This window comes from Hyaena hyaena, unplaced genomic scaffold, assembly GCF_003009895.1.
Source record: "Hyaena hyaena isolate Hyena2069 unplaced genomic scaffold, ASM300989v1 scaffold_31, whole genome shotgun sequence".
Classification (NCBI taxonomy): Eukaryota; Metazoa; Chordata; class Mammalia; order Carnivora; family Hyaenidae; genus Hyaena; species Hyaena hyaena.
Genome location: NW_024080664.1, coordinates 2,541,826 through 2,567,250, shown reverse-complemented (window position 1 = coordinate 2,567,250; position 25,425 = coordinate 2,541,826). Strand labels below are relative to the sequence as shown.

General features: G+C 53.1%; 1 protein-coding gene across 1 annotated transcript in view; it reads left to right on the top strand.

Annotated features, from left to right (window-relative positions):
- The window catches only part of TRAF3IP1 (TRAF3 interacting protein 1), a 54,863-nt gene that overhangs the window by 11,860 nt on the left and 17,578 nt on the right, over positions 1-25,425 (top strand). Inside the window, 9 exon segments of the mRNA XM_039228644.1 lie at positions 1,919-2,020; positions 3,316-3,411; positions 8,649-8,750; positions 10,999-11,019; positions 11,938-12,004; positions 12,524-12,607; positions 13,401-13,524; positions 13,727-13,763; positions 14,925-15,001. Of these exon segments, the coding sequence (XP_039084575.1) occupies positions 1,919-2,020; positions 3,316-3,411; positions 8,649-8,750; positions 10,999-11,019; positions 11,938-12,004; positions 12,524-12,607; positions 13,401-13,524; positions 13,727-13,763; positions 14,925-15,001 (710 nt within the window).

Genomic DNA, 25,425 nt, shown 5'->3' with positions numbered 1-25,425 from the left:
GTGTGGCAGCGTGCCCTCGTTGACTTGGGAAGTGCAGGGAGATGAGGCAGAGAGCCCCTCCTAGTGGTACGCAGTGCCCGTGAGCGCCTCTGTGCCCGCAGCTGGCCTCTTGCGGGCGATCTCTGCGGGCCAGGCTCCTGGGAGGGGCCCCTGGTGCCCAGGGCAGGCAGGCTCTCGGGGGTCAGCGCGGTGCACACCCGCTGTTCCCTGTGCCCGACACCTCTTCCAGTGTTTCCGAGGCTTGCCGGCCGATTTGGGTCAGTGAAAGATGAACGGTGCTGTCTCTTTTTAGTTGCTGTGAAATTGTGTATTTTTGACGCGTGTTAGTCATCTGCACTGACCTCTCAGGCCTGTCCTCGCCTGTGTGGGCTCCTCGCCGCTGCGACGGGCAGTTTCTGTGTTCTCAATTTGCACAAGCTCCCTGCTCGTGAAGCGCGTCTGCCGATTTTTAGATACGGGTTTGGGTTTTTTCCCCAGTTCATCCCTACTTGTTGCATCTCGTTCCTGACTTGCCTGGGTCCTTAGTTTCCCCAATGGGAGCAGCCGGTCTTTGTGGCTTTTGTAGTTTGTGCAGAGATTTGAGAGACGAAGCTTGTGTTTGTCGTACGTTTTTATGTTTAATCTTTTTAGTTATGGTGTAAGGGGAGGCTCTCAGGTTATACTTTTGGAGTAACTCACCAGGTGTTCCAGAATTACTAATATGAAGTCATTTTATGTGCTTATTCTTCCAGATTATTTTGCAAGCATTGAATCAAAAAGTCTTCCATCCCTTGAATAGAACTAATGAGTTTGTCAGGATTAGGTTCACGTGTTACACGTGTGCCCTCACTGTTGGAGGAGATTGGACACTTATGGTTTCAAGTTAGTACCAGCATCTCTGCCTCTCCCAAGAGGACATGTGTGCCCATGCCGGGCAGTGTCTGTGGTCAGGACCAGGGTTTTCCGTGGTCAGTGTGTGCCCGTGCCGGGCGGTGTCCACGGTCAGGACTGGGATGGTCCGAGGTCAGTGTGCGCCTGTGCCGGGCGGTGTCTGTGGTCAGGACCAGGGTTTTCCGTGGTCAGTGTGTGCCCGTGCCGGGCAGTGTCCACAGTTAGGACTGGGATGGTCTGAGGTCAGTGTGTGCCCGTGCCAGGCGGTGTCCACGGTTAGGACCAGGGTTTTCCATGGTCAGTGTGCGCCCGTGCCAGGCAGTGTCCACGGTTAGGACCACGGTCGTCTGTGGCCGGCGTGTTCAGTGATGCCGACTTCTTTCTGCTCCCTGTCGTCAGCTGGGTGCTGGAACACATGAGTGTCACTGACTGTCGTGACTGCGCCGTAAACCTGGCCTGTGTTCCTCTCAGCCCACAGTTCTGTTGATTTCGGGTTGTCTTCAGCGGACAGGTGTTACCGTCTCCTTTTCTAACAGCTCAGTGTGTGCAGCGCGTCTGAGTTTACTGGGGAGCTGGGACCACGGGGCCCCTCCTCTGTCGTCTCGCAGAGAACTGGTTACCAGGCTTTGTGACACTGAGCCTTACCGAGCTGTCAACAAGCCGGTGGGCTCTGTCCCCTGCCTGCGAGCCGGGCGCGGACCTCAGCGCCCAGTCTCCCCCAGCGAAGCTGCCGTACTTAAATGGGTGGCACTTGGGCAGATGTCCAGCATCCGGAAGGTGTATGAGGTGCAGGACGTCTGGGTTCTACTCAAGGGGATAAGCCTGCGTTTGCCTGGGGGTCGGGTATCAGGTTTGTCAGTCGTACATGGAATCTTAAAGTTCCTCTGAATCCCTGCAGAACCCAAAAAACATTCTTCATAAGAGTATGATAATTTTTGCTTACCATTAAGTAGTGCGTTGTAGCAGAAAAACGTGCTACAAGTGACTGTACAATGCAGCGTTACAATTTGAGTGTAACACACACTTCCGTTATGCAATTTCACATCAGGAAGAAGGGAATCTAAAACCAGTGAAAATAGTGTCTCCCCTGAGAAAGAACACAGCTCTTCCCACAGCAAAGCTAAGAAGGAACATACCACGAAAGTGCTCGGTAAGACGAAGCAACCCCTCGTGGGGCCACTGCGTTGGAGCCTGAGACCTTTGCTTCTCTCTGAGCACCGGCCGGGTGGGGTTCTGGGGTGGACTCCTGCCCCCTGGAGCTGCCCTGACCGTGTGCGGGTCTCTACCACATTCAGTGACAGGCTGGGCTTGTCCCTTTGAGTGTTGTGCAGATACTTACGGGGTAGCTGGCACCCGGGGAGTATGACGTAGAGGGTGAGGCAGGTAGTAAAGAGAACACAGGGTGCTACGTTCACGTTAACGAGGAGACGGTGGATGGAGACCGTGGCCGAGAGGAGTGGGTACTGCAGGGGCGAGGTGTGGAGGCACAGGAGGGGCTGTGTGGGCTGACAGAGGGCGTGTGGGCGTCCGGGAACGGGCAGAGGCCCTGGCGGAGGGACAGCCCTGCCTGTGTGAGCGATGGGAGGCCCGGCAGCGAGGCTGGCGGGGACGGGAAGGGGAGGAGGCCGCCCGAAGAGGCGGGGGCCACGCTGGCCCAGTGTTTGCAGCGAGTGTGAGCAGAAGCCCTGAGGGCACGTGAGGCCGGACGGAGGCCGGAACCGATTCAGCTTTAGAAGCCTCTCCTTTTAAAACTGGTGAGAGGCAAGTATGGAGGCCGGACAGCAGTTAGGTGTCTGGGGGAGAGCGTGACGGCAGGGACCCTAGCGTCCCTGGTGAGAACGGGTTGGGCATAGGACACATTTGATGGAAGGAAGAGGTATGCTGGGTGACTGCGGGGCACTTGTAGGAGGAGAGGGCATGGGGGTAAGGTCAGTGGGGACGGGTGGGCACCGGGGTGGCCCCCTTCACCGCCGCGGGAGGGCTTTGGGAGAGGCCGGTCTGTGGGATGGGCGGCAGCACGAGGAATTCTGCTCCCACACACGGGTCCGAGGTGGCTGCGAGTGGCCCGGATTGTGGGGACCCAGCAGTCGGGGGCCGAGGCCCTGAGGTCAGGGAGGGGTTGGAGCCATTGGCAGTGGGGGTCTTTTGCATGGTGGTCTTTCCCGCTGTGGAAATTTGTGTGAAGTTAAAGCAGGGGCCGTGGAGATGAAGAGGGTGGGCTCTGGGCTCCCCAGGGAGGGGGCGGTGCAGCAGCTCGTCCGGCAGCCTGGAGAGAGGCTGTCCTGAGAGCCGGGGGCTGGAGGGGTGGGGGTGGGGGCATCCTGTGACTCCCAAGGGGACGAGCTAGTGTGAGCCTGGTGTAAACCCCGTCAGTCCCAACAGGAGCACCCGCCCCACATGCAGAATCCTCTGCAGTGTTTTAATCTGTTAACTATTTTATGTCAGGAAGAAAGGAAGATAGTATCTCAGCTAAAGTTTTAGACCCCGTAGTGTCTGGATTAAATAATGAACCAGATCAGGAAACTGCAGCTTCGGAAATAGGTAAGAAAAGGAATTCTTCACCACTTTGACATGAAGCATTTATCTCTCAGTGTAGTTATACTTTTTATTATTCTAATCATGATATGCTGAAGATCAGAAATGATATCAAATATTGATACAATGTCAGTGACATTGATATTCCACTTGCTTTAGTTTGCTAAGTTATGATAAAGAGTATTAACTCGGTTTTAGTTAACTTTTATACGCCTTTTTACATGTAACTCATTTTCACATCTAGATCAAAATGCTTTCTTCATCTTGCTGTTAGGGTTTAGAAACTGATGTGGATGGTTAGGGAAATTGCCGCTCAGCTCTCCCAGCCTCGCTGCTGGGTTGTGCTAAGGGCCTGCTCCCCACTGAAGGTGGCAGGAGGGGTCGTGGCCCATGGCTTGCCCTCTTATGTTGGGGTGGGCCGTGTGCACCATGTCCTCGCCCCGCCGCTGAGGAGCCATTAGATGCATGGATTTGGGATTTCAGGTGGGGTGATCATGAGGAATATCACTATTTGTGATGGTAAGCTAAATTCTTCAGAAATACTAACAATTTTGAGTGACATTTAAGAGAAAATATAGTGTAAATCTTTTTTTAAATGTTTTCTTTAAATTTATTTTTGAAAGAGTGAGCGAGCATGAGTTGGGGCAGGGCAGAGAGAGGGGTCAGACGATCCAAAGTGGGCTCTGAGGTGACAGCAGCAAGCCTGGCGTGGGGCTCGAACTCATGAACCGTGAGATCATGACCCAAGCTGAAGTTGGAAACTCAACCAACTGAGCCACCCAGGCGCCCCTCCAGTGTAAGGGAAAGATAAAAATTTTTCTAGGCTAAACTTGCCTTGTATCCGTTCGGGTTTTAAAAATTCTGCGCCTGTAGCTAGAGTAGCGGTAAGCATATCTTTCTGTACGTGCACTTTCCCTTTAAGAAGCTGAGCTCCCAAGACGTGGGGGGGGGGGGGGCTGTTTGCCAACTCACTGCTGCATCCCCTGCTCAACCCGCACAGTCAGTGTCCAAGGTGGTCTGAGACCCAGGTTTATCTAGCTCTTTCGCGCTGTGGCCCACCGACTGAAGGGCAGTGGATGGGAGCAGAGTGGGTTCTCACTGATGAACTTGACAGCGGGCAGGCATGCCGCCGTTCACCCACACCTTGTCAAAGTATACGGATTTCACTTCTGCAGAGGCTCAGCTGCGGGGAGCCCCTGTACGGGCAGAGGGGGGCAGGTGGTGCTGGCGGTGGGAGCGGAGACCGCCACCTGGGGCAGCCGGCTGGGCAGTGTCCGTCTGCCAGCATCCCAGACGGGACGGAAGATCCCATTCCTGCCCCTCACTGCTAAGGGGGTGTGGAAACACCTGCCTTGAGATGAAATGAGGTCTGTCCAGAAAGTGGCCGGCTTGTCACATGTAGGCCACACGCCATCTGCTTTGCACTTGCCACCTGAGTTCTGCGCGCCCCGGGTCTCGCGCTGAGATGGCGTGATGGTTGGAAGTACACGGAGGTAGCTGCTCACTCCTGTGCCCTCACTTGGTAGATGTTCTCTCTGGAACTTCTCAGCACACAGTTCTCGCTGAGAGCTTTGCAGAGATGAGACCGGAGCCTGGTGCCCCCTGGTGGCCACGAGTGGAGCCCTGCACCCGGTTCCTGGGGGGTCCTGGCCCCCCCCCCCGCGCCTCCTCCCCTCCCCTTTGGTCCCGCCCCGCACGTCACTGGCCCCTGTGCTCTGGGGACTCAGGTTTGTCAGCTGCCTCACCGTGGCTCATTTTCCAGTGGAGCGTGGTTCCGGTCCGGTGTCGCTGGGTCGGCTCGCTGAGCCTTTCCTCTCAGGGCCCCTCCGCCTGAGCTGCTGCTTCTCAGCCGTGCCGTCCCCCTTTGTGCCTGCTCACCTGGGCTCTGGCCGGACCTCGGCCGCCCGCCCGCGGCACAGGGGCATCACGGGAGTGTCCCTGAGCTTGCTGTGCCCTTTGGCTGTGTCTCCGGCGCAGCGAACAAGTTGCAGGGACGCTGTCCACTCCTGCCCTGCTCTGTGTCGGAGCGCCGTGCTCTGTGCCGTTGTTTGACGGGACACTGTGACAGCCACAGAGCTGTGTTGTGCTTGGGTGCCCCCCCATGTCCTGTTGCCCTATTGTGTAAAATCTTTTATTATAATGCAGAGTCGGGGCGCCTGGGGGGCTCAGTCGGTTAAGCGTCTGACTGCGGCTCAGGTCATGATTTCACAGTTTGTGGGTTTGAGCCCCGCGTCAGGCTCTGTGCTGACAGCTCAGAGCCTGGAGCTGCTTCAGATTCTGTGTCTCCCTGTCTCTCTGCCCCTCCCCTGCTCATGCTCGCTTGCTCTCTCTGTCTCTCTCAAAAATAAATAAACATTAAAATGTAGAGCAGAATGATTTAACACCTACTTCTCACATGGATAACATTTTGTCTAATGTTCTAATATTTTGTCATTTTTGCTTCATCTTTAGTGACGTAGTTTCTGAACTGTTTCAAAGTATATTAAAACCATTCTAACATTTACCTGTAAATACTTTAACATACAGCTAAAAAAAAAAAAAAAGACCGCTTCAACATAGCCACAGGATTCTTATTGTACGTAGCAGATACCATCCCCCAGTGGTATCTAAATCCAGGCTGTGTTCTCATCTCAAAAATGTTATTTTTTAAAAACCAGGATCCCATTAAGATTAATACACTATATGTTTTTTATTCTTTTTGTCTTTTTAAATCATTCAAATCTCATTTAAATAACAGCCCCTTCCCCCCTTGCACCCTGGCTGGTCCTTTCATTCAGCACACTGACTTTTTTAATGTTTATCTTTGAGAGAGAGACACACACAGAGCCCTAGTGGGGGAGGGGTAGAGAGGGAGGGAGACACAGAATCCAAAGCAGCTCCAGCCCTGGCAGCACAGAGCCTGATGCGGCCGAACCCACGAACCCCGAACCTCAAGATCATGATCTGAGCAGAAGTGGGACGCCCCACCGACTGAGCCCCCCGGCGCCCCCCAGCACACTGACTTTTGAAGAGAGGAGGTTGCACGTGTTGTGGAATGATCCACCTTCTGGATTGTCTCATTTCTTTGTGGTGTCATTTAACTTAGGACACTCCTTCCCTCCCCTTCTCCCCAGACTTCTGCTTGACGTGAAGTCCTCCTCAGGGTTGGGTGGAACGTCTTGCTTCGCCCTGACCCCTGCACAAGTGAAGCTGCGTCCCCGCCTCCTGTCCCATCTGGACACACCCCGTGACTCTGCGTCCCATAATAGGATGCTCGGCCTGCTGGCCAGCAGGGCAGAGCCCCTCCCTGGAAGCCCTGGTTGCATGTACACGTGGGCGTGGTCAGCAGCTCTGCGCTGCTGCAGTTTGCACGGCCCTTTGGCAGCTGGGGCAGGGGGCTGCGTGCGGCCGTGTTGGGGGCTGTGTTGGGGCCGCGCCTCTGCTGAGTTTCGGGGGTGGTGAGCCCAGGCGCTGGTTCAGGCTCGGCACCCCGCCTTGTCCGCACCCGGTAGGTAGTACCGTAGTAGGCTGGGGCGACCCGTGGCTCAAGAGGGCAGGAGCTGCTTGAGGTGCAGCGCTTGGGGGCACTGGAGCTTAGGAGTCAGGACGCCCAGCCCCCCAGCCCACGGGTGTCATTCCTGACCGCTAATTCAGACAACAGAGGGTGCTGATGCACCGATCGGCCAGTTCATAATCATTTTTATTTTTTATGGGTGCGATGGTTTTTTTTTTAAGCTGTTATTTGGCAGACTGGGTAATCTGTGATTAAGGATTGATGGTGATATTTATTATTAATGTATAGTCTGTTCTGTTTGTGTACATTGGGGGTTTGATAAAGCTTACTTAGGAATCCTATGAAAGGGACACCCGGGTGGCTCAGTTGGTTGAGCATCCAGCTTCAGCTCAGGTCATGGTCTCGCGGTTCATGAGTTTGAGCCCCGTGACAGGCTCTGTGCTGACAGCTCGGAGCCTGGAGCCTGCTTTGGATTCTGTGTCTCCCTCTCTCTCTGCCCCTCCCCTGCTCATGTTCTGTGTCTCTATCTCTCTCAAAAATAAATAAACATTAAAGAAAAAAGAATACTATAAGAAATGTTAAAACACCCATCATAGGCTCCTCAAAAAAAAAAAAAGAATGCCACCAGGGCTTGGAGGAGATAAAATGGTGCAAAGTGTCATTGATCCCCTCAAGATACAGACAGAAGGTATTGCGTTTGGAAGTCACTTACGGTTGGTGGGTTTTGTATAAGGTAGGAAATTTTTGACACTTTCACATAAAGCAGGACAACCTATTGTGTTTTCTTTTAAAATAGTCTACAGCTGTCCAGCTTATGTTTAAGTTTAGCTTTGTTTTAGAGTTTAGTATATCATAATGATTCTTTTTTTTCTCTTATAGATTATAAACACTTAGTCACTTGAATCAGGCTGTTTAAAGCATTTTTATAGATTGAAAAATTCTCCTTAGAAAATTACATGTCTTCTATTGTTCATAGTTCTATGATATAAAATCAGGTCTTTGATAGTTAATGATAGTTTGATGCTGATATAAACTGTTTACTCGAATACTTTAAAGAAATTGTAAGGTTGTGTTTTAGGAAAGGGAATATTTTTCTAATTTTATTTTTGTCTCCTGGTTTCATTTTAGAGAGTGAGCTCCTGTAGCGGTGGGTTAGTTTTCTACCCTGGCCCTGCCACAGTTAAAACTCTGCTCCTTCAGCAGCTCCCTGTGCCCCCCGCCCCCTTATTTTTAATATAAAAATGTTTTATTTCTCGGGTATTTGATATTTTTTCTACTTTTAGACATTGGTATGTTAGCCAGTAATCAGTACACAAGTGTTTGGGAACTTTCGGTATATCTAGGGCTTTGCACTGTGCCGGAAGTGCACGGCCTGCTTTCCTGAAATTGCCACCTATTTGCAGCTTCTCAGCTGGGCCTGGCTGCAGTGGGGAGGCGGGTGGAGACAAGGTGGTGTCAGGAAGGTTCTGGAAATGGGGGTGGAGGGGCTAGTTGGCTTTGGCTGTGGGGACCCCAGGCCTCTGCCTGGGCTGAGTGGGCCTGGGGTTTGCTCACAGGCCAGGCCCCCCTTCCCTCTCCTAAGCCCACAGCCGCACCGACAGGAACATTCTTGGTGTGAGTTCTCAACAGCTGCCTTCGGTGGGTGTTCTGTGGGCTTGCAGGGTGGGAAAGCGGAGATAAGTCCTGGAGCTGTAGGGGACCCGCCTGCGGTGTGCATCTTCGTGACCCATTTTAAACTGTTTTATGTCAGGAACGAAAGAAGCTAATACTAACTCAGCTAGTGCTTCAGACGAGAATTCAGCTAGTCTGTGGCGTGAGAATGTTGAGCCAGAGCCAGCAGTGAAGCAGAAAGGTAAGAGGGCTGCCCTCTCCTCACTCCTTTCTCTTCTTGGTGAGGGAGACGGGGCTCCTCTCTCTGCCAGGGGGCGGTGGCCAGAGCCGCAGGGTCCCCTTGGCTTTTTGACCCACACGAGTCCAGTCCCTGGTTCTTCATCAGGACTGGATGTGGTGAGGGACCCACGGTCGCCTTTTTACATCAGCTGGACCAGGGCAGGCTGGTCACTGGGTGGGGGCATCAGCCTCTGTTGGGACCAGCGTCCTTTCTGGGGTAACGTGGCGGAGCCCAGGCGGTGTCGGGAATGACCTGAACCAAACTTCAGAGTCACTGCTGGGAGCCCCGCCCGCCCAGCCGCACACCACGCACGGTTCATGTTCAAAGAGGACTATTAAACAGCTCGGGACACCGTCCTGACCCGACCTTTCTGCCTGTCCTGTCATTGGGGTGTCTTAAGTTGTACCTCGGTGAGATTCTGCTTTGGGTTTGATTTTTCTCAGCATTTAAGAAAAACCGTGGTGAAAGGTGGTTTTGGCATTTGTCGGCCACGTGTCAGGCCCGGAGGGGTGCCTGTGCCTCATGGGGGAGCAGGTGGTGCTTCATGGGCCGGGTGACACTCGTCGGCTTATTCACCAGGGTTGCTGGCCGGGGCATGGGGGCCACGGGGCAGCACAGGCCCCATGAGAGTTGGGATGAGTGGCTTAATCACACGTAGGTCATGTTGGTCCTGGAGGGAGCAGCCTGGGCCTTATGGGCGGTGGGGGGACGGGCAGGTTCCAGGGTGCCCCGGGCAGGGTCTGTGCCTGGATGGGGTGTGCGTGGCCGGGGAAAGAGGCAGAGCTGGGGAAGGGTCCGGACAAGACCCACGCACCCCTGAGGCCTGAGCCCTCGCCGAGGGGTGGGGGACTCTCCTGTGAAGGGGTGAGGAGGCTGCCTTGCCCTCGCCGTCTGGGCGTCGGCCTTGAGATCCAGTAACCTCATGTCAATCCACGGTCTATCTCATCCTGGTGGTGTGAGTTTTGGAGAGAGCTTAGGGGTCAGGGGCCCGGGGTCCGGGCCGCACAGCGGCTATCACATGCTGGGCTTGACCAGGTGAGTCTGGGCGGCATGGCATCGAGGAGGGGTCTGCTGCTACCTGCTGTGGTCCCGGGGTCGAGCCCAAGCCCCCCATTGCTATCGCCCTGTCCTTCAGTGGCGCTGTCTGGAAGCGCCATTTCTAGGCGCCTCCTCACCACTACCCACGCTGCCTCAGGCTCGGCGCTGGGCGCGTCCTCGGCCGCGTGACCCCCAGGGCTCCTGTGTTCCACATGCGCGGGCCTGTGGGCCCCTGGTTCCCGTTACCCCGGAGGCTGGGCCCCTCCTGTCCCTATAGCCACCTTCTTTGGGGCCCCCCTCACATGGCTCTTTGACCAGTGCCCAGAACGTTCTCAGGCCGTCTCAGTGGGCAGGCTAAGGTGTCCGAGGAGTGCTCTTCACCCAGTGGGGGTGTGCGCTCCCAGGCGACCTGGGCCTGGTCCTTGTGCGTGGGGAGGGTCCCCATGTGCAGATGCAGCTGGAGGTGACGAGGGCTGCGTGGCAGCAGCTGGTGGCCTCTCCCAGGTCCCTGGCACTGACTTGGACCCGCACAGCTCGGTGCTTCTGGAAGCGCGGTCACGCATTTTAAGTGTGTCGCACAGAGACTGTCCTCCTGCGCCTTTGGGTCCTCCCCGCCCCACCCCTGCCCTGCTCCCGCTCATGCGCTTGTGGCCGCGTAGGCCACCCTTGTCCCCAGAAGCAGCCCTCAAGGAAGAAGGTAGCCCCTGGGGATCCTGAGAAGTTCCCTGTCGTTCAGGGGCCGTGGAAGCACCCTGCTGGTGAGCTCCGCGGGCCCGTCGCTCTGTCCTGTCCACTCGTGAAAGTGCCCGGAGCCTTGTTTTCCAGGTCACCCCTCTCGTCCCTCGCGTCCCAGTCGGTCTGCCCGCGGCTCCCTGGGCGAATCAGCTGTTGCCTATTTATTTGATTTGTGCGTGTGATCCATTCTCTTATCCGTTTCCTCTTTTCATTAATAACATTTATGCTTCAGAGTTTCCTGTCTTGTTTGTTCTCTGATCTTTGTGATCTGTGATCACAGCGGGAGGCTAGGAGAGGCCCTGAGGGAGGGCCGTGTTTTCCCGCACGAGGCCGGGTTACTTAGTTTGTATCTTTCCCTGGCCATGCTCTTTCACATACCGAGCTTTACTGAAACAAAAGTCGGTTTTCTGATGTGCCTTTTTTTTTTTTTTTTTAGGTGACTCCGCTAGCGAGGCAGGTAAGGAATGGCCTGAAGTAAGTGTGTTTGGTACAAATTGTGAAACTGTGTGTGTGTGTAAGTACGAACACGTACTCTCAAGTTCATTAAGGAAATATAAGTGTACCACTTTAAGATTTAATTTACGCATCTTATGTTCCAGAAGAATGCATTTCAGGATTCTTTCAAGAGTAAAAAATACATTTCTAAGTTCAAATTCTGATTTGTTCTATTTTCTAATTTAAAACCTTTTTATTTTAAATAGTGGAGTGAATTTAATTTAATTGCTTACCCTTTGTAGTTATAGTTTGTTACTTGCTGATTAAATCTTGTCATCAAAGGGAAGCTTTATTCAGATTTTAAAAACAATTTGGTGTTTAATCCAAAGTAGGAAGCTGTTTAAATGCAGAAAAATATGAAGAAGGAAACAAAAAGCACGGTTTCTAATGTAAATGTCCTGCAGAAATCCCCGTCGTGTGTGTGTGTGTGTGTGTGTGTGTGTGTGTGTGGTGATGAGATACGCCCGTTGCTGTTCTCAGTTCCGTGTTAGGATGATGATGTCGTCATTCTGTGCGGAGGGTGTGGCCTGCGGCTGGAGTTACACCCCCCCCCCCCCCCGTCACTAATCCTCACTAATTGTGGTGACAGGTGACCATCTCAACACCACCGGTTATGCCGTCCAGCCTTCTCAGGTTGTAGCTGACCGGATCCACCTACCTTTGGGAAGAAATGGAACCCATTTGTCTTTCCAGGGCCCGAGCGCACCCATCGCCCAGATCTTCACCAAATCTAGATCGGAAACGCCTCTTCTGTCTTTGTTAAAATGATAGACGAATAAAGTTCATGTGTATTTGCGCTTACCCGCCTGCTGTGTTTTCAAGCACTTACCTATTTGTGTTTCTTTCCCTGTGAATGGCTGCCGCGATCGTCCCGGCTCAGAAGGAGAAGTCGGGCCTTCTGTCCAGGAGAGACCCGAGCTGCCCAGCGAGCTTCCGGCCGGAGTCAGGTCTGCCCCACGCGCTACCCCTCCTGCCCCTCCTGCCCCCCCGGTGCTCCCCCGGTGCTCCCCCCTGGTGCCCCCTCCATGCTCCCCCCAGTGCTCCCCTCAATGCTCCCCCCCGGTGCCCCCCCTGTGCTCCCCCCAGTGCTCCCCCCAGTGCTCGAGCTTGACTAAGAGGAGGTGCCCGTACAGAGAGCGAGAACCAATTGTGTAACTTTCACATTCTGGGTATAAGTCACTGCACACACGGCATTTTAAAGATTTAGGGAAACTCATAATTATGGTAAATTATGTTTTGATTACTTTTGGGGCCTTAAAATGAATGAAAACATGAGATCCAAAGATGGACGCTTTAAGCTTGTCAGGTTCACGGAATGTTCTTAATAGGCTGCAGACGGCGTCCTGACTGGCATGTTGACGGGGGCGGGGGGAGTTCGCGACGACACTGACCTGGGTTTTCTCGTCCACTTTGAAATGTGCAAGTGTGTGATATCCGTTTCTCGGTTTTGCATCCTCTGGGTCTAGAAGACTCCCTCGGCCTGGGAGCGCGAGGCCAGCGCCCCCCCGGGTGAAGCACCAGGACAGTGCGGAGGCGCTGGCGGCAGACAGGTGAGGCCTCTGCCGCTTGAGGCGGGGTGAGGACGGGGAGGGCCGCCTGCTGAGGGAGGGTGGGGGAGGACGGGGCGAAGCGTGGCTGGCCCAGCCGGGGGCGCGGGCAGGACGATGCTTGTGAGGGCTGAAGGGGCTGGTACCGGAGCTGAGGGTGTTTGAGGGAAACGTGTTCGGTTTCAAGAGCTCACGCCCGAGCACATGTCCCCCGCGGCCTTGCACACTGCCAGCAAGGGAAGGGTGTGCACTGGGCATGCGCGCTGTGTCCGTGGGGCAGGGAGGTACGGGCACGTGTGTGTGCACTGGGCACGCGCTGTGGCCGTGGGGTGGGGGATTACAGGCATGTGTGTGTGTGCACTGGGCACGTACTGCTGACCCCGGGCGACGGCAGGACTCGGTGGAGAGGGGTGCTGGGCAGGGAGCAGGGCCCGGGTACATGGGGCCGGGGGAGGCCACTGTGCTCCGGGAGAGACCCAGGAGCGGGGGTCTGCGGCCACATTGCCCCCTGCCCTCGTGTTTGCGACTCGGGAGAACAGGGCCCTCCAGGGGCGGGGCTGCAGGTGGAGGGCTGGTGTTCAGAGAGTGCAGCCAGGGGAGGGGCGAGGCTCCGGGTCCCTCCACCATGAGTGGGGGCAGGAGAACTGAGGGCAGGACTCTCAGGGGCCCGGGCCTGGCGGGCCTCACGCAGCCGCCTGCGTTCTGTGCTGTTCTGGAGGCGGTTGGTGGTGAAGCTCCTCCCTCGGAGCCCGGGGGGCAGGGGGCGGGCGGCCTGATGGGGTTTCTTGGGCTCTAGGACAGGGAGTGGTGAGGCCGTGGCCAGCGTGATTGTGGACACGCAGAACTCCGACAGCGAGGAGGACGACCAGTTTGTGGTGGAGGCCGCCCCGCAGCTGCCTGAGATGCCCGGACTCGAAATGGTGAGTTAAGGGGGGCGTGTGTTTGCAGTTGCACTTGGACGGCACTGGAGTCCACGCTCCAGCATTCGGGTTCACGGAGCCCAGACGTCCCTCTCACCTTTCAGTTAGACGTCTGCCTTCCTTAATTTTGTCGTTGCGCGGGGATGATCTGTGGAGGCGGGATTTCGAGAATCAGCTTTTTCTACCTTCCTTTCCTGCCCAGGTGCCAGCGGTAGGTGTGGACGAAGAGGAGAGACACGGTGAGTGCTGGGCGCGCGCAGCCCTGCGCAGGGGTGCTCGCGCCCTTGAGCCCTGCGCCGCCGGCTCCGTCAGGTCTGAGGAGCATCAGTGGGGAAGCGCGGGTGGGCTCCCCCTGGGCTCGTGGCCTACAGCCCAGGGGCCCCGGGCTCACTGTCGCAGCCTCGAGCGCGGCGTGGGGTTAGATGAGAGGTTCGGCCTCCGGGGTCATTCCCGAATCGATGATGTTTGTCATATTTGTTCTTTTCCCAAATGTCTTCAGCTTCAAACATTTGCGGAAGCGAGGAGAGTCTCCTAAGGAACGCCTTGTTCCCATCACATCGGCGCGTCTTGTTTCCCCTAAGCCCCTGCCTGCTGCTGACCTCCGTGCCCCCCGCGCTCTTTTCTTTGTTTCGTTTTTGTTTTAAGTTTTTATTTACATTCCAGTTGGTTAACATATATTATAGCGTCAGTATCAGGAGGGGCTTTCAGTGATTCATCCCTTACATACGATACCCAGGGCTCGTCCTACCAAGCGCTCGCCTAATGCCCATCCCCCATCTAGCCCCTCCCCCCCACTGCCCCTCCGTCAACCCCCAGTGTGTCCCCAGTATTTAACAGTCTCTTATGGTTTGTCTCCCTCTCTGTTTTTATCGTATTTTTGCTTCCCTTCCCCTACGTTCATCTGTTGTGTTTCTTAAACTCCACATGCGAGTGAGATCGTACGATGTTTGTCTTTCTCTGGCTGACTTACTTCACTCAGCCTAATACCCTCTAGTTCCATCCACATCATTGCAAATGGCAAGATTTCATTTCTTTTGATCACTGAGTAATATTCTGTTGTATAGATAAACCACATCTTCTTTATCCATTCATCAGTCGATGGACATTTGGGCTTTCCATGGTCTGGCTGTTGCCGAGCGCTGCTGTAAACGTTGGGCACTCCTGTATCCTTTGGATAAATACCTAGTGGGGACACACTGAAGTTTCATGGTTAATGTCCACCGCCGGCTACTTATCAGTGTATCGCGGACTCTCTTGTACCAAATAAAGATGATCTGAAGCCTGTTTTCGGTATAGAAAGAGGAAGAACTAGGAACTAGCGTTCTTCCCACCCCCTCCCCACTTAGAACAGACGAGCTCCTCAGGGCGGACAATGACATAAAACCACTGATTCTCAACAGGAGGGCTTGTGAAAAAAATTCTGGAGACCAAGAAAGACTACGAGAAGCTGCAGCAGCTGCCCAGACCCGGAGAGAAGGTAAGGGGGGCTTTCTGCAGATGCCGCACGTACACTTCGAAGGTCCCCCCACACCTCCCCCCCTGTTGGGAGGATAGAAATTTTGGGGCCCCTCCAGTGTGTCATGGGTGGGGCCACGGCCTGCCCTGGGGGCTCGGGAGTCAAGGCCAAGGCTCTGTTCTGCTCCGGCTCCGTGGCCGTCCCCTTCCTGCCTCGTGCGTCCTCTCTCCCTGCTTACAGAGGTGGGGGGCTGGCCGCCGGGCCCTGGCTCGTGGTGGAAGAGCCTGGGAGCTTCCAGTCTGGCTTTTCAGTCTACCCGCCGTTAGGATGGGCCTCCCAGCCGCCTTGCTTACCCGTGGGACGTGCTTTTGTTGGGACCCACGGCTTCCCGCCAGCCACCGCCCCGGGGCGTGTGACCCTGGGGTGCCTGCCTGCAAGCCTGGTGCCCCCAGCGACGGCTGGGTTTCTCTTACAGTCCCTTTAAACATCAGAGTGTAGCTTCACTTACTGCTTTTTTAACAAAAAGGCATTTTTTGGATAGTTTTACTGGCAGTGAACAATTCCAGTAAGTTTTACACACATAAACACACACACAGATAATTCTGCCTAAAGTGTCCTTGTTTGTCATGAAGACGTGGCCTGGAGCCGCCAGTGAGGAGACTAGTTGAGAGTGACATTCGAGGCCCCCGGCCGACACGGGGGTAATGCTGCTGAGGCGTCGCTGGGCGGCCCCAGCCCTGGCTCGGCCGCTGCCCACCCCCGTTGCTGTGGAACCGGAATGTGTCCTGGCCCTATGCCTGCTGCCCCTGGCAGTGTCCCTGGGACTGGAGTGTGTCCCTCCAGGCTGTCCCTGTAGGTGACCTCTGAAGCCTCACTTGGTTCCAGTTTCCTAGCCATGCTTTTCACGCAGAGCACGCTGGGCCTGTGCCTCAGACTCCCCTGCAAGGGCCCATGGCAGAGCAGGCGTTTTGACCTCAGAAGATAAAAGGAAACAGACGTCCCTGTTGGGTGAACATTGGCTGCTTTAAAAAAGCACAGTCAGTGCGGGGCGCCTGGGTGGTGTTGAGTGTACGTGATTGCGGCTCAGGTTCTGATCTCAGGTTGCGGGCGGAGCCCCTGCTGGGCTGTGCGCCGGGCGCGAAGCCTGCTTGGGACCCTCTGCCCCGGCCCTGCTCCTGTGTGCACATGAGCTTGCTTTCTCTCAGAAGAGTAAAAAGTACAGAGTATTTATTTTCTTCTTATTTTTGTTTATTTTTTGAAAGACAGAGACAGAGTACAAGGTGGGGAGGGGCAGAGAGAGAGGGAGACACAGAATCTGAAGCAGCTCCAGGCTCTGAGCCGTCAGCACAGAGCCCGACACGGGGCTCGAACCCATGAACAGTGAGACCATGGCCTGAGCCGAAGTCGGACGCTTAACCGACTGAGCCCCCCAGGCGCCCCCAAAACGTACAGTTTAGTAAGCGTTTCAAAGTCTGTGTATCACAGACAGGCAGCGAAAAAGCCAGCTGCTCAGTTTTCTTTCGTGTGTTGATAAACATCAGGTTAACATTTCACTGGCTGGTCTTCCAAAAACCTCTTAGAGTTTTTTAAATAAAAAATGAAAATACACAGGAAAGGCTGATGTCCTGTCTGCCTTCGCCCCAGTCCCGTCGTCCCGGGGTGGCCTCAGGGATGAGCCTGTGGGAGCTGCGCTTTGTCAGCCGTTCCCGCCGCCTCGTGGGTTTCCTCCAGGCTGCGCTGTGCTTTTCATACCCTCTCTGTTTTGATACCTGTGGATCTAGCTTATACATCTTAACTGATAACTAGTATTCCATCATCTATTAACTCCTTTATTGGTGGACATCGGGTTGACTCCGCCTTCCATTGTTGTGAACACACCTCTGTGTCTCCTGGCAGACGGGAGCCAGTGTCTCTGAGACCACGAGTCAGCACATGTTCTCTGCAAAGGGCCACGTAGCAAATATTTTAGGCTTATGAGCCCTACAATCTGTTGCAACTTCTCAGCTCTGCTGATAGCCTGAAGCAGCCCTAGCGAGGACCTCAGGAAACCATATGTGCGGCTCTGTTCCAATAAAACTTTATTCACAACAGTAGGACCCAGCCCATGGCTGGAGTGTGCGGCCCTGCCCTAGTGCGTGTGCCCAGGCCCAGAGCTGCTGAGCGTGCACAGAGCTTCGAGTTCACCACATACCAGCTTATTCGCCAAGGTGGTTGTGCCGATCAACTCTGCCGATGGAATGCGCCTGTTTTCACGTGTCTCTGCCCTCCACAGTCAGGACGGTGAACGTGTGCATCGCCCTCCACAGTGGCCCGTGCCCTTCGGAACCCCTTCCAGCTGCCTCTCCCCGGGCCTTCCCACCAGGACCCGCCACCTGCTCCTCTCTCTGCCTCTGGTCACTCTGTGTGACTCCCAGAGCCGTAGATCGGTGGGGTCACGTGGCTCCTTTCAGCCATCTTGTGACTTGGAGATCTATCCATTTTTCAGCATGCTGGGTCGTGGGATACACCCACTGTGATTGTGTGGGTACGTCCACGATACACCCCCCCAGTGGGTGTGTCCCTTTGTCAGGTGAAGAGCACCCCATTCACATGCGTGCGAGCCTCTGTGTGGACACATACTTTTGTTCCTTTGGGCGAATACCTAGGAGTAAGATTGCTGGCTCACGTGGTAAACGTATTTTTACCTTTTTGAGAAACTGCCCGGCTGTTTTCCGAAGTGGTTGTACCATTTACGTTTCTACCACAGCAGAGAATTCTGGCTTCCCCAGGCCCCCTCTCATCAGCACTCAGGATGGCCAGGCTTTCTAAGCTTTTGTGATTTAATTTACATTTCCTTAATGGCTGATCATTCTGTCTTCACTGCTGGTTCCCTCTCTTGGTCTTTTCTTAGTAGTGAAGTCTTAGCATTGGTAACTTTTCTGTTCTCTTGAACAAATCCTTTATTTTTGATTTACCAAGTCCATTTCTTGAGTGAGTATATTCCGCTTTCCTATTTTCTTTTTGAGTTTCTGTGGGTAATTCATATTTGAATCAGTTAGGATTAGGTTGACCTGTGAGTGAAGGAGCGATCAAAAGCTCTTGTGGCTTCAGTGAGGTGGAAGGTACTTTAGCTCCTGAGTCAGTCTGGAGGTAGCTGTGGCCCAGGCACCTCCTGCCTCATTCCTCCGCATGTGTGACCCCCGTGCGTCAGGGCACCTCACGGGCCAAGGTGGCTGAGCCAGGTCCAGCCAGGATTGCCTGCCAGTCAGCAGGAAGGAGGGGAGGGGAGGAGAAAAGCATGTCCCTTTCCTTCCAGACTCTTGGAAGCTGCGCGCACCGCTTCTGTGACACTGGCCAGATCTTTGTCACTAAGGGGCCGTGAAGTGAAATCTTTATTCCAGGAATCTGTGTGCTAAGCTAAAAATCAGGGTTTCCACGTACACTAGAATTTGCCAAATTTTCTCCCTGCCTGGCGTGCTCAGAAAATGATATTTGCAAGGCACACGGGTCAGCGGAGGAGGCCGCTGCCTGGCTTGGGCCGAGGGTTTCTGGAACCAGCGTCTCCCACAGGCGGGCTGTGCTGGGGGCGGGGGGCGGGGGGCAGCAGAACCCCGCGGCCGCCGGCTGTGCCTTCTCAAGCCTTTCTCCGGGAGCTATTTCGTTCTCGGTTTACAGAGTCGTGGCATAAAGATGTTTCAACTGTGCCTTTATGATTTTAAAAATACATCTGCGGTTATAAGTTTCCTTTCCTTCCAAAAATTTTGTGTCTTTTTACCTTGAGACTTTAAAGAAGTGATTGAAATCGACACCCTCCAGCAAAGAATCAACTTTTGGTTTTGTAGATATACACTTTGGTTTTCATTTCATTGATTTCTATTCTTTAATTTTCCTTTTAATTTCTTTGGTTACTTACATTTTTAGTCCTTGTGTAAAATACATAGCTCTTTTATTTTTAGTTATTATTTTATTTTACTTATTTTTTTTAGAGAGAGAGAGAGAGATCGCATCAGTTGGGGAGAGGGGCAGAGGGAGCGGGAGAGAGAATCCTAAGCAGGCTCCATGTTCAGTGCAGAGCCTGACTCGGGGCTCGATCCCACAACCCTGGGATCATGACCTGTGCCGAAATTAAGAGTCAGACGCTTAACCGACTGAACCACCCAGGTGCCCGAGTCTTTGCCATTTTTTAAATTAATTAATTCATCTATTTTAGGTTTATTTATTTTGAGAGAGAGAGAGAATAAGAGCACTTGAGCAGGTTTGGGGCAGAGAGGGAGGGAGAGAGAGAATCCCAAGCAGGCTTCATTGTGTCTGTGTGTAGCCCAATGTGGGGCTTGAGCTCACGAATCATGAGATCATGACCTGAGCCGAAGTCAGACACTTAACTGACTGAGTCACCCAGGTGCCCCTGAGTTTGTGTCATTTTAAACAAATATATTTAAGGCTATACATTTTGTTTTAAGCATGGTTTATCTTGAATTTTTAATAAATTCCTTTAATTTGAATATGAAATGCTTTATTTATTTTTTTATCATGTGGGCTGTTCAGGAAGCTATTCTATAGCTTTGAAACATAAGGGTTTTTAAAAAGTCTTTTTATTGACACTTTCTAATACAATTTCACATTCAAAGACCATGGTCTGTGTAATATCGACTATTTGGAGCTGAGCCTTTCTCTGGGGCCGTGTCTGAGGGCAGTTTTCACGGGTGTCCCAGAGAGCTTGCAAGGGGCGTCTGCCCTCTGCGCTTCGGATCCAGACTCCAGTGCGCCTGGTTTTGCAGACAGGCGGCTGTGAGAACAGACGTTCAGGATGTGTCGGCCGCATCTGCCTGTTGCCATTACCAGTTTATACGCAGTAGTCATAATAGTAGTTGCTCGTCTTCTCTCTCACTCAAAAATCAGAGAGTAGATGTTTTCTCTGCTTTCTGCGTAAACTGTAGTGTGCCTTTAGTCTTGGTGCTTTGTATTTTTTTTTGGACGGAGGCTTGTGTTTGCAGTGCTGAGGAAATTAATGCTTGTAGTCGAGCCATGTCTCCAGCCCGTCTTTGAAGTTGCGCTGGAAGGGAAGCTATTTCTTATGGTACTAATGGACTTGAATAATACGTTCTAGAATAAATATGCGGATCAGGCCGCTTTGGGCATTTTCTTCATTATCCTGACCGACTTGTTCTCTTTTCAAGAGGAAATATAAACTTTGTTAATAGTAAGATACTGGCCCATGCCAGCATTTTTTTCCTTTCACATTTATGAAGAAGTTTTTGAAAAACAACCAGAAAAGCAGTTTTATTAGTGTTTCTTATGCTTTAAAAATACTTGCTTTTTGAACTTCATAAATAAGATGCCTGAGAGTGATATCCGGCCATTCAGACTCGGCTCCCTCACTCTGAGGGAGGATTTGTTCAGGGTTCTTCCCGCGTCCTGCTTTTCTGTTTCCTTCTACCTTCTCTCTCAGGTTTCTCCCTGTTGTGTCTGTTCTAATCGAATGTCAACTTTAGATGATTTTTCTTTTCATTCAAATTATTTTTTTAAATTTATTGATTTTGAGAGCAACAGACAATTTGAGTGAGAGCCAGGGGAGAGAGAGGGAGAGAGAGAGAGAGAGAGAGAGAGAATCCAAGAGGCTCTTTGCCACCAGCCCTGAGCCCAGTGTGGGGCTTGAACTCATGAACCATGAGATCCTGACCTGAGCCACAATCAAGAATCAGACACTTAACTGACTGAGCCACCCAGGCACCTCTCATTCAAATTCTTTATTTTGAAATAGAGTATTTCTCTTCGTGGATTTCTTTTTTAGTTCATTCAAAGTTTTTGTGATTTCACTCTCTTCATCTTTCTAAAAAATTTTTTTTTCATGTTTATTTTTGAGAGAGCGTGCATGCCCTTGCATGAGGGGGGAGGGGGAGAGGCAGAGAGAGAGAGGGAGACACAGACCCCGGGGCAGGCTCCGGGCTCTGAGCTGTCAGCACAGACAGCAGGGCTCGAACTCACAACCCGTGACCGTGACCTGAGCCCCCCAGGCGCCCCTCTCTCTTCACTTTTCTTGGCCACGCAAACTGCATCTTTTGGAGGTCATATATCAGTTCACATGTGAACTTGGTGTCTGTGTTTCCTTTGATGTGAATGTATGTATTTTACTGCCCTTCTCGGTGAAAGTAGTAATGAGGGGCTAATGTAGCAACCCGCTGGCTATAGAGATCATGGATAGTGATCCGCAAGAAGCATTTCTTTGGGAACGTGTATCTTGACATGACTCTTTTTTTTTTTTTAATGTTTATTTTTTTGGGGGGGGGGAGAGGGAGGAAGGGACAGAGAGAGAAGGAGACTGAGAATCCCAAGCAGGCTCTCTGTGTCATCAGCGCAGAGCCCGATGTGGGGTTTGAACCCATGAACTGGGGGGGGAACCACAAAATCATGACCTGAGCCAAAGTTGGACACTCAACCTACCGAACCCCCCAGGCGCCCCTTGAGATGACTCTTGATGGATGAAATGACCTCATCATGCACATGTTGTATTTTAGGTACAGTAAGTCATATATAGTGAACGACTGTTGCCTGAATTCTTACCTGAATGTCGGGATTTCGGTTTTATTCTCTTAGCTTGGCGATCTGAATAGATCTTTAGGTGATTTCTTACTGTGGTCACTAGGTGGTGCAATTTCATCACAAATACTTGAACCCTGTCCGCAAAATGCTCTTTAGAATCCCTCCTAAGCTGAAATCCTGCACCTGATAAAACATATTTTTAGTCTGGAAGTTTGTGGTCCCAGTATTATCGGAAACAACAGAAATATTGTTTCCATTTAAATTGCTGCGAAGGAATCAAAAGGGACACGTGCTATGACTTCAGCGGCCAAGCTGGGGAACCACTGACCCTCACTTTAGTCAGAAAGGGTGAGGTGATTGTTTATTTTAGGAAATAAGGTCATCGTTTTATGTTCCCAAGTAGGGCAGTGTCTGGCAGTATGCAGCCTGCGGATTTTAGAGTCTGGATGTAAAATTAAATTGTCACCAGCAAATTATCAATATCACTTAGAAATATTTTCAGATACGTGCCGCGGATATATTCTAGATTGTGAAAACAGTCTAGAAACCCTTAAAAAGTCACAGGTATGTGAACTTTGTGAAGATCATCGTGAATAAATAGGCCTTCTTTGCATAAACAAAGGTCATCATGTGGATAAAGTATCAGCGTACTTTACCTGAAAATATATACGTGTGTGATTTAAAATTGGATTGCAGAAGTGAATGGCTGTCAGCTTCTGTTGCTTACGTTTACTCAGTGAATGGTAACGTGAGTAAAGTTTTTATTTTTACTCAAAACGTCAACTTGACATTTGTATCATATTACATTTATCACTTTTCTTAGACTTAGTTTGGGCCTGATAATGTCCTATTTGCTCTGTGTACACAAGTCTTGAGTTTGACTCCCCAGCCCAAGTCTGTAGACAAAGTTGGGTGCTCAGTGCAGGTGCCCGTGTTGACACGTAGTCACCGTGGCGCTATGAGGGCTCGAGTTGTAGCCTCAGGACAAAAGTCAGTGGCTAAGGATCAGCCTGAGAGGTGGGCAAGGTTTTGCGGCCCCCAGTGCGGCTGCGGGACGGTCAGGGAGCAGTTCCAGAGGTGGCGGCCGCCCAGCGAGTGCGGGGAGGCCGGGGAGGCCGGGGAGGCCGGGCCTGCTGGAGAGTTCTGTGTGGTTCGCAGAGGCCTGAAGACTCGCACAGGCACCAGTGAGGCCTCAGGAAGGTGTCGGAGGGGAAAGGACCGTGGAGAGGACAGAGAGGCCGCGCCTGGGCCAGCGGTTGCCGTGGTCTGGCTTTGTTCTCCTTGGCTGGGAGCCGCGTCGCTGGGCCGGGCCCCCGGGGCCTCTGCTTGTCTGGGGTTCCCCAGGGGACCACGGTGAGGAGAGCTTTCCCCTCTTGGGTCTTGTTCCCACGCGTGACCTCCTCTGATGTCACCCTGGCGCCCAGGGGGTCGGGGAGCCCCAGGCCTGTGTCCCAGCTGTCTTCCGGCTCCTGGACACAGGGGCTTCACTCAGGAGGGCACACGGGCTCCTTGGGGACAGCAGGCGGGCCTCAGGTGTGCAGGCACCCTGTGCACGTGGGGACCCAGGCCCTGTCGTGCGTGGAGCTTGGCTTTAGGTGAAGCAGTTGTTTCCAGAGCTATTTTATTTTATTATGTTTTTATTTATTATTGACAGACACAGAGACAGAGCACAAGCAAGGGAGGGGCAGAGAGAGGAGGGGAGACACAGAATCCGAAGCAGCTCTAGGCTCTGAGCTGTCAGCACAGAGCCCGATGTGGGGCTCGAACCCACAGACTGTGAGATCATGACCTGAGTGGAAGCTGGACACTTAACCGACCGAGCCACCCAGGCGCCCCTCCAGAGCTGTTTTAATCCTGAAATTCCATGTTTCTTTGGCCTCACTTTAAAGAAAGAAATTTATTTCCTGGAGATTTTTTTTCTTATTCCTAGTTATTTTTGTCCTTTCTATAACATATGCATTTGTGCTCATTGTTTTAAGTGAGAAATGCATTTCTTTTACTTTCCTGGTTCCCACCTCTGTGTCGTCCCTGCCTGTTCACTTCTGACCTGAGACGCAGCTTCCCGCGAAGCACTCTGCTGCTGCAGGGACAGGCGTGGTGGACAAATGGCCCACTAACCTGGGCGACACGGGCTCAGAAGGGACGGACATGGCCAGTGGCACAGCCCTATCCCTCTTCTTTGGGAGGTGGGTTTCAAGGGAGCTTTTAGGGTAAAAAATAACTGAAATGCTTGACACCAAAATACGTACTTTGATTTCCTACTCATAGCAGTGATGCACGTATAATTTTTCATGTTGGAGCCTGATCAAGGTTTTCTGATTGAAAAAGCTTATACTCCACATAAGCTTTAAGTTTCACAGAATATTCTTGAATCCCTTACAAGGAAAAAAGATATTAAAATAAAATACAAACGTGTTTATTTCGGACATTCAGTTGTTTATAAATGAGAGAGAAAATACACCGTTAACGTGTTAACGCACGGCCTGAAGTTCGCTCTTACAGGTGCGCTCCGTTACAAACTTGATAATTCTAAACGTTTTCTTCTTTAGGTTTTGAAACTTGAGAGTAATGTCCAAATATTCATATTTTTGGTACTGACTGGGTTTGCAGGTAGCTCATGAAAGCTTTACCGTACTACAGGTAGAGTTCATCTGCAGTGAAAGATGATAGAAAATTAGGTTGTAATTATAACAAATAAAGCAAATAGAGTTCATTGTTTCACACAGTGTTAAAAGCATCTTTGGAAGAAAAGCAGATTTAGAAGCAGGTCAGTTGTTTAAAGTTGTACGGCCACATTTGGGAACTTTCAGGTCCGGACAGAGCGTGTCACGCTGTCCTCGCGGGTCTCCCCTGCTGGGCTCCTGTTTGGTGCCGTCGGGGTTCGGCGCTCAGCCTCCGGCGAGGGGAGCCGCCCCTGGTCTGGGAAGGAAGGGCTTCTCCGACTGCGCGTCCCGTGGGTGGCAGCGGGGACCACAGTGTCCCAGCGCGCGGCCAGCTTGGCTTGGATGGGCTGCAGCTCAGAGACGTGCCCCCTGGCCCCCACCCGCAAACTGCTTGAGAACAAATGGCCCGCCTCACCTCACCCCTGAGCACCTGACCGATGCTAGACGGGGACGGTCTACGTCAGGGCCGCAGGGGCGCCCGGATTGGGAGGGGGGCGGTGCCACCCAGGCCCCCGGCGCGCCCTGCACAGAAGCACCCAGCCCGGAAGCAGGGCGCCCCTGCGTTTCCGTGACCTTGTCCGCCTTGTCCGGGGGGCCGTCGAGTCAGCGGCTGTGTCCTCGCCGTCTGCCCTGCTGTTCAGGAGTTCTGGCCCGCTTTCCAGCTCCGCAGCGCGTCCGGGCCCCTCCCTTACTCTCCCGGCCGCAGGGCCACCACCTCCCCCGCTTCCTCCTAGTGGGGAACGGCGCCTCGGAAGGCAGGCCTGCTGTCTGTGCGCTCGGGGCCTCTCAGTGTCCGAGGCACAGGAACTGTGTGCGTGCGTGTGTGCGTGCGTGGGTACGTACGTGCACACCGTGCGGATCAGGCTGGTTTCCTTGCTTCACTCTCAATCCCCTTCTCCGGTCATGAGGAACATGGCTGTCATTGTCCTTAATAGACCGACTTGGCGAATGGATCCTGTGTCTCCGGTTGCTGCTACTACTGGTGGCCTGTGTGCGTGTCCTCTTCACCCACCCTGGGCTCCAGCAACCCTTGCCCCGTGGGCGGCTCCTCATGGCTCCCGGGCTAGCCATTTCCCCCGGGGCGACTCTCTCCACCCTGTGCTGGCGCTCCCCCCTCCCGCGCGTGACGTCCTGACTCCGGCCCGTGGCGCTCCCCCCCGCGTGACGTCCCGACTCCGCCCGGGGCTCCCCCCCTCCCCGCGTGACGTCCCGACTCCGCCCGGGGCTCCCCCCCCTCCCCGCGTGACGTCCCGACTCCGCCCG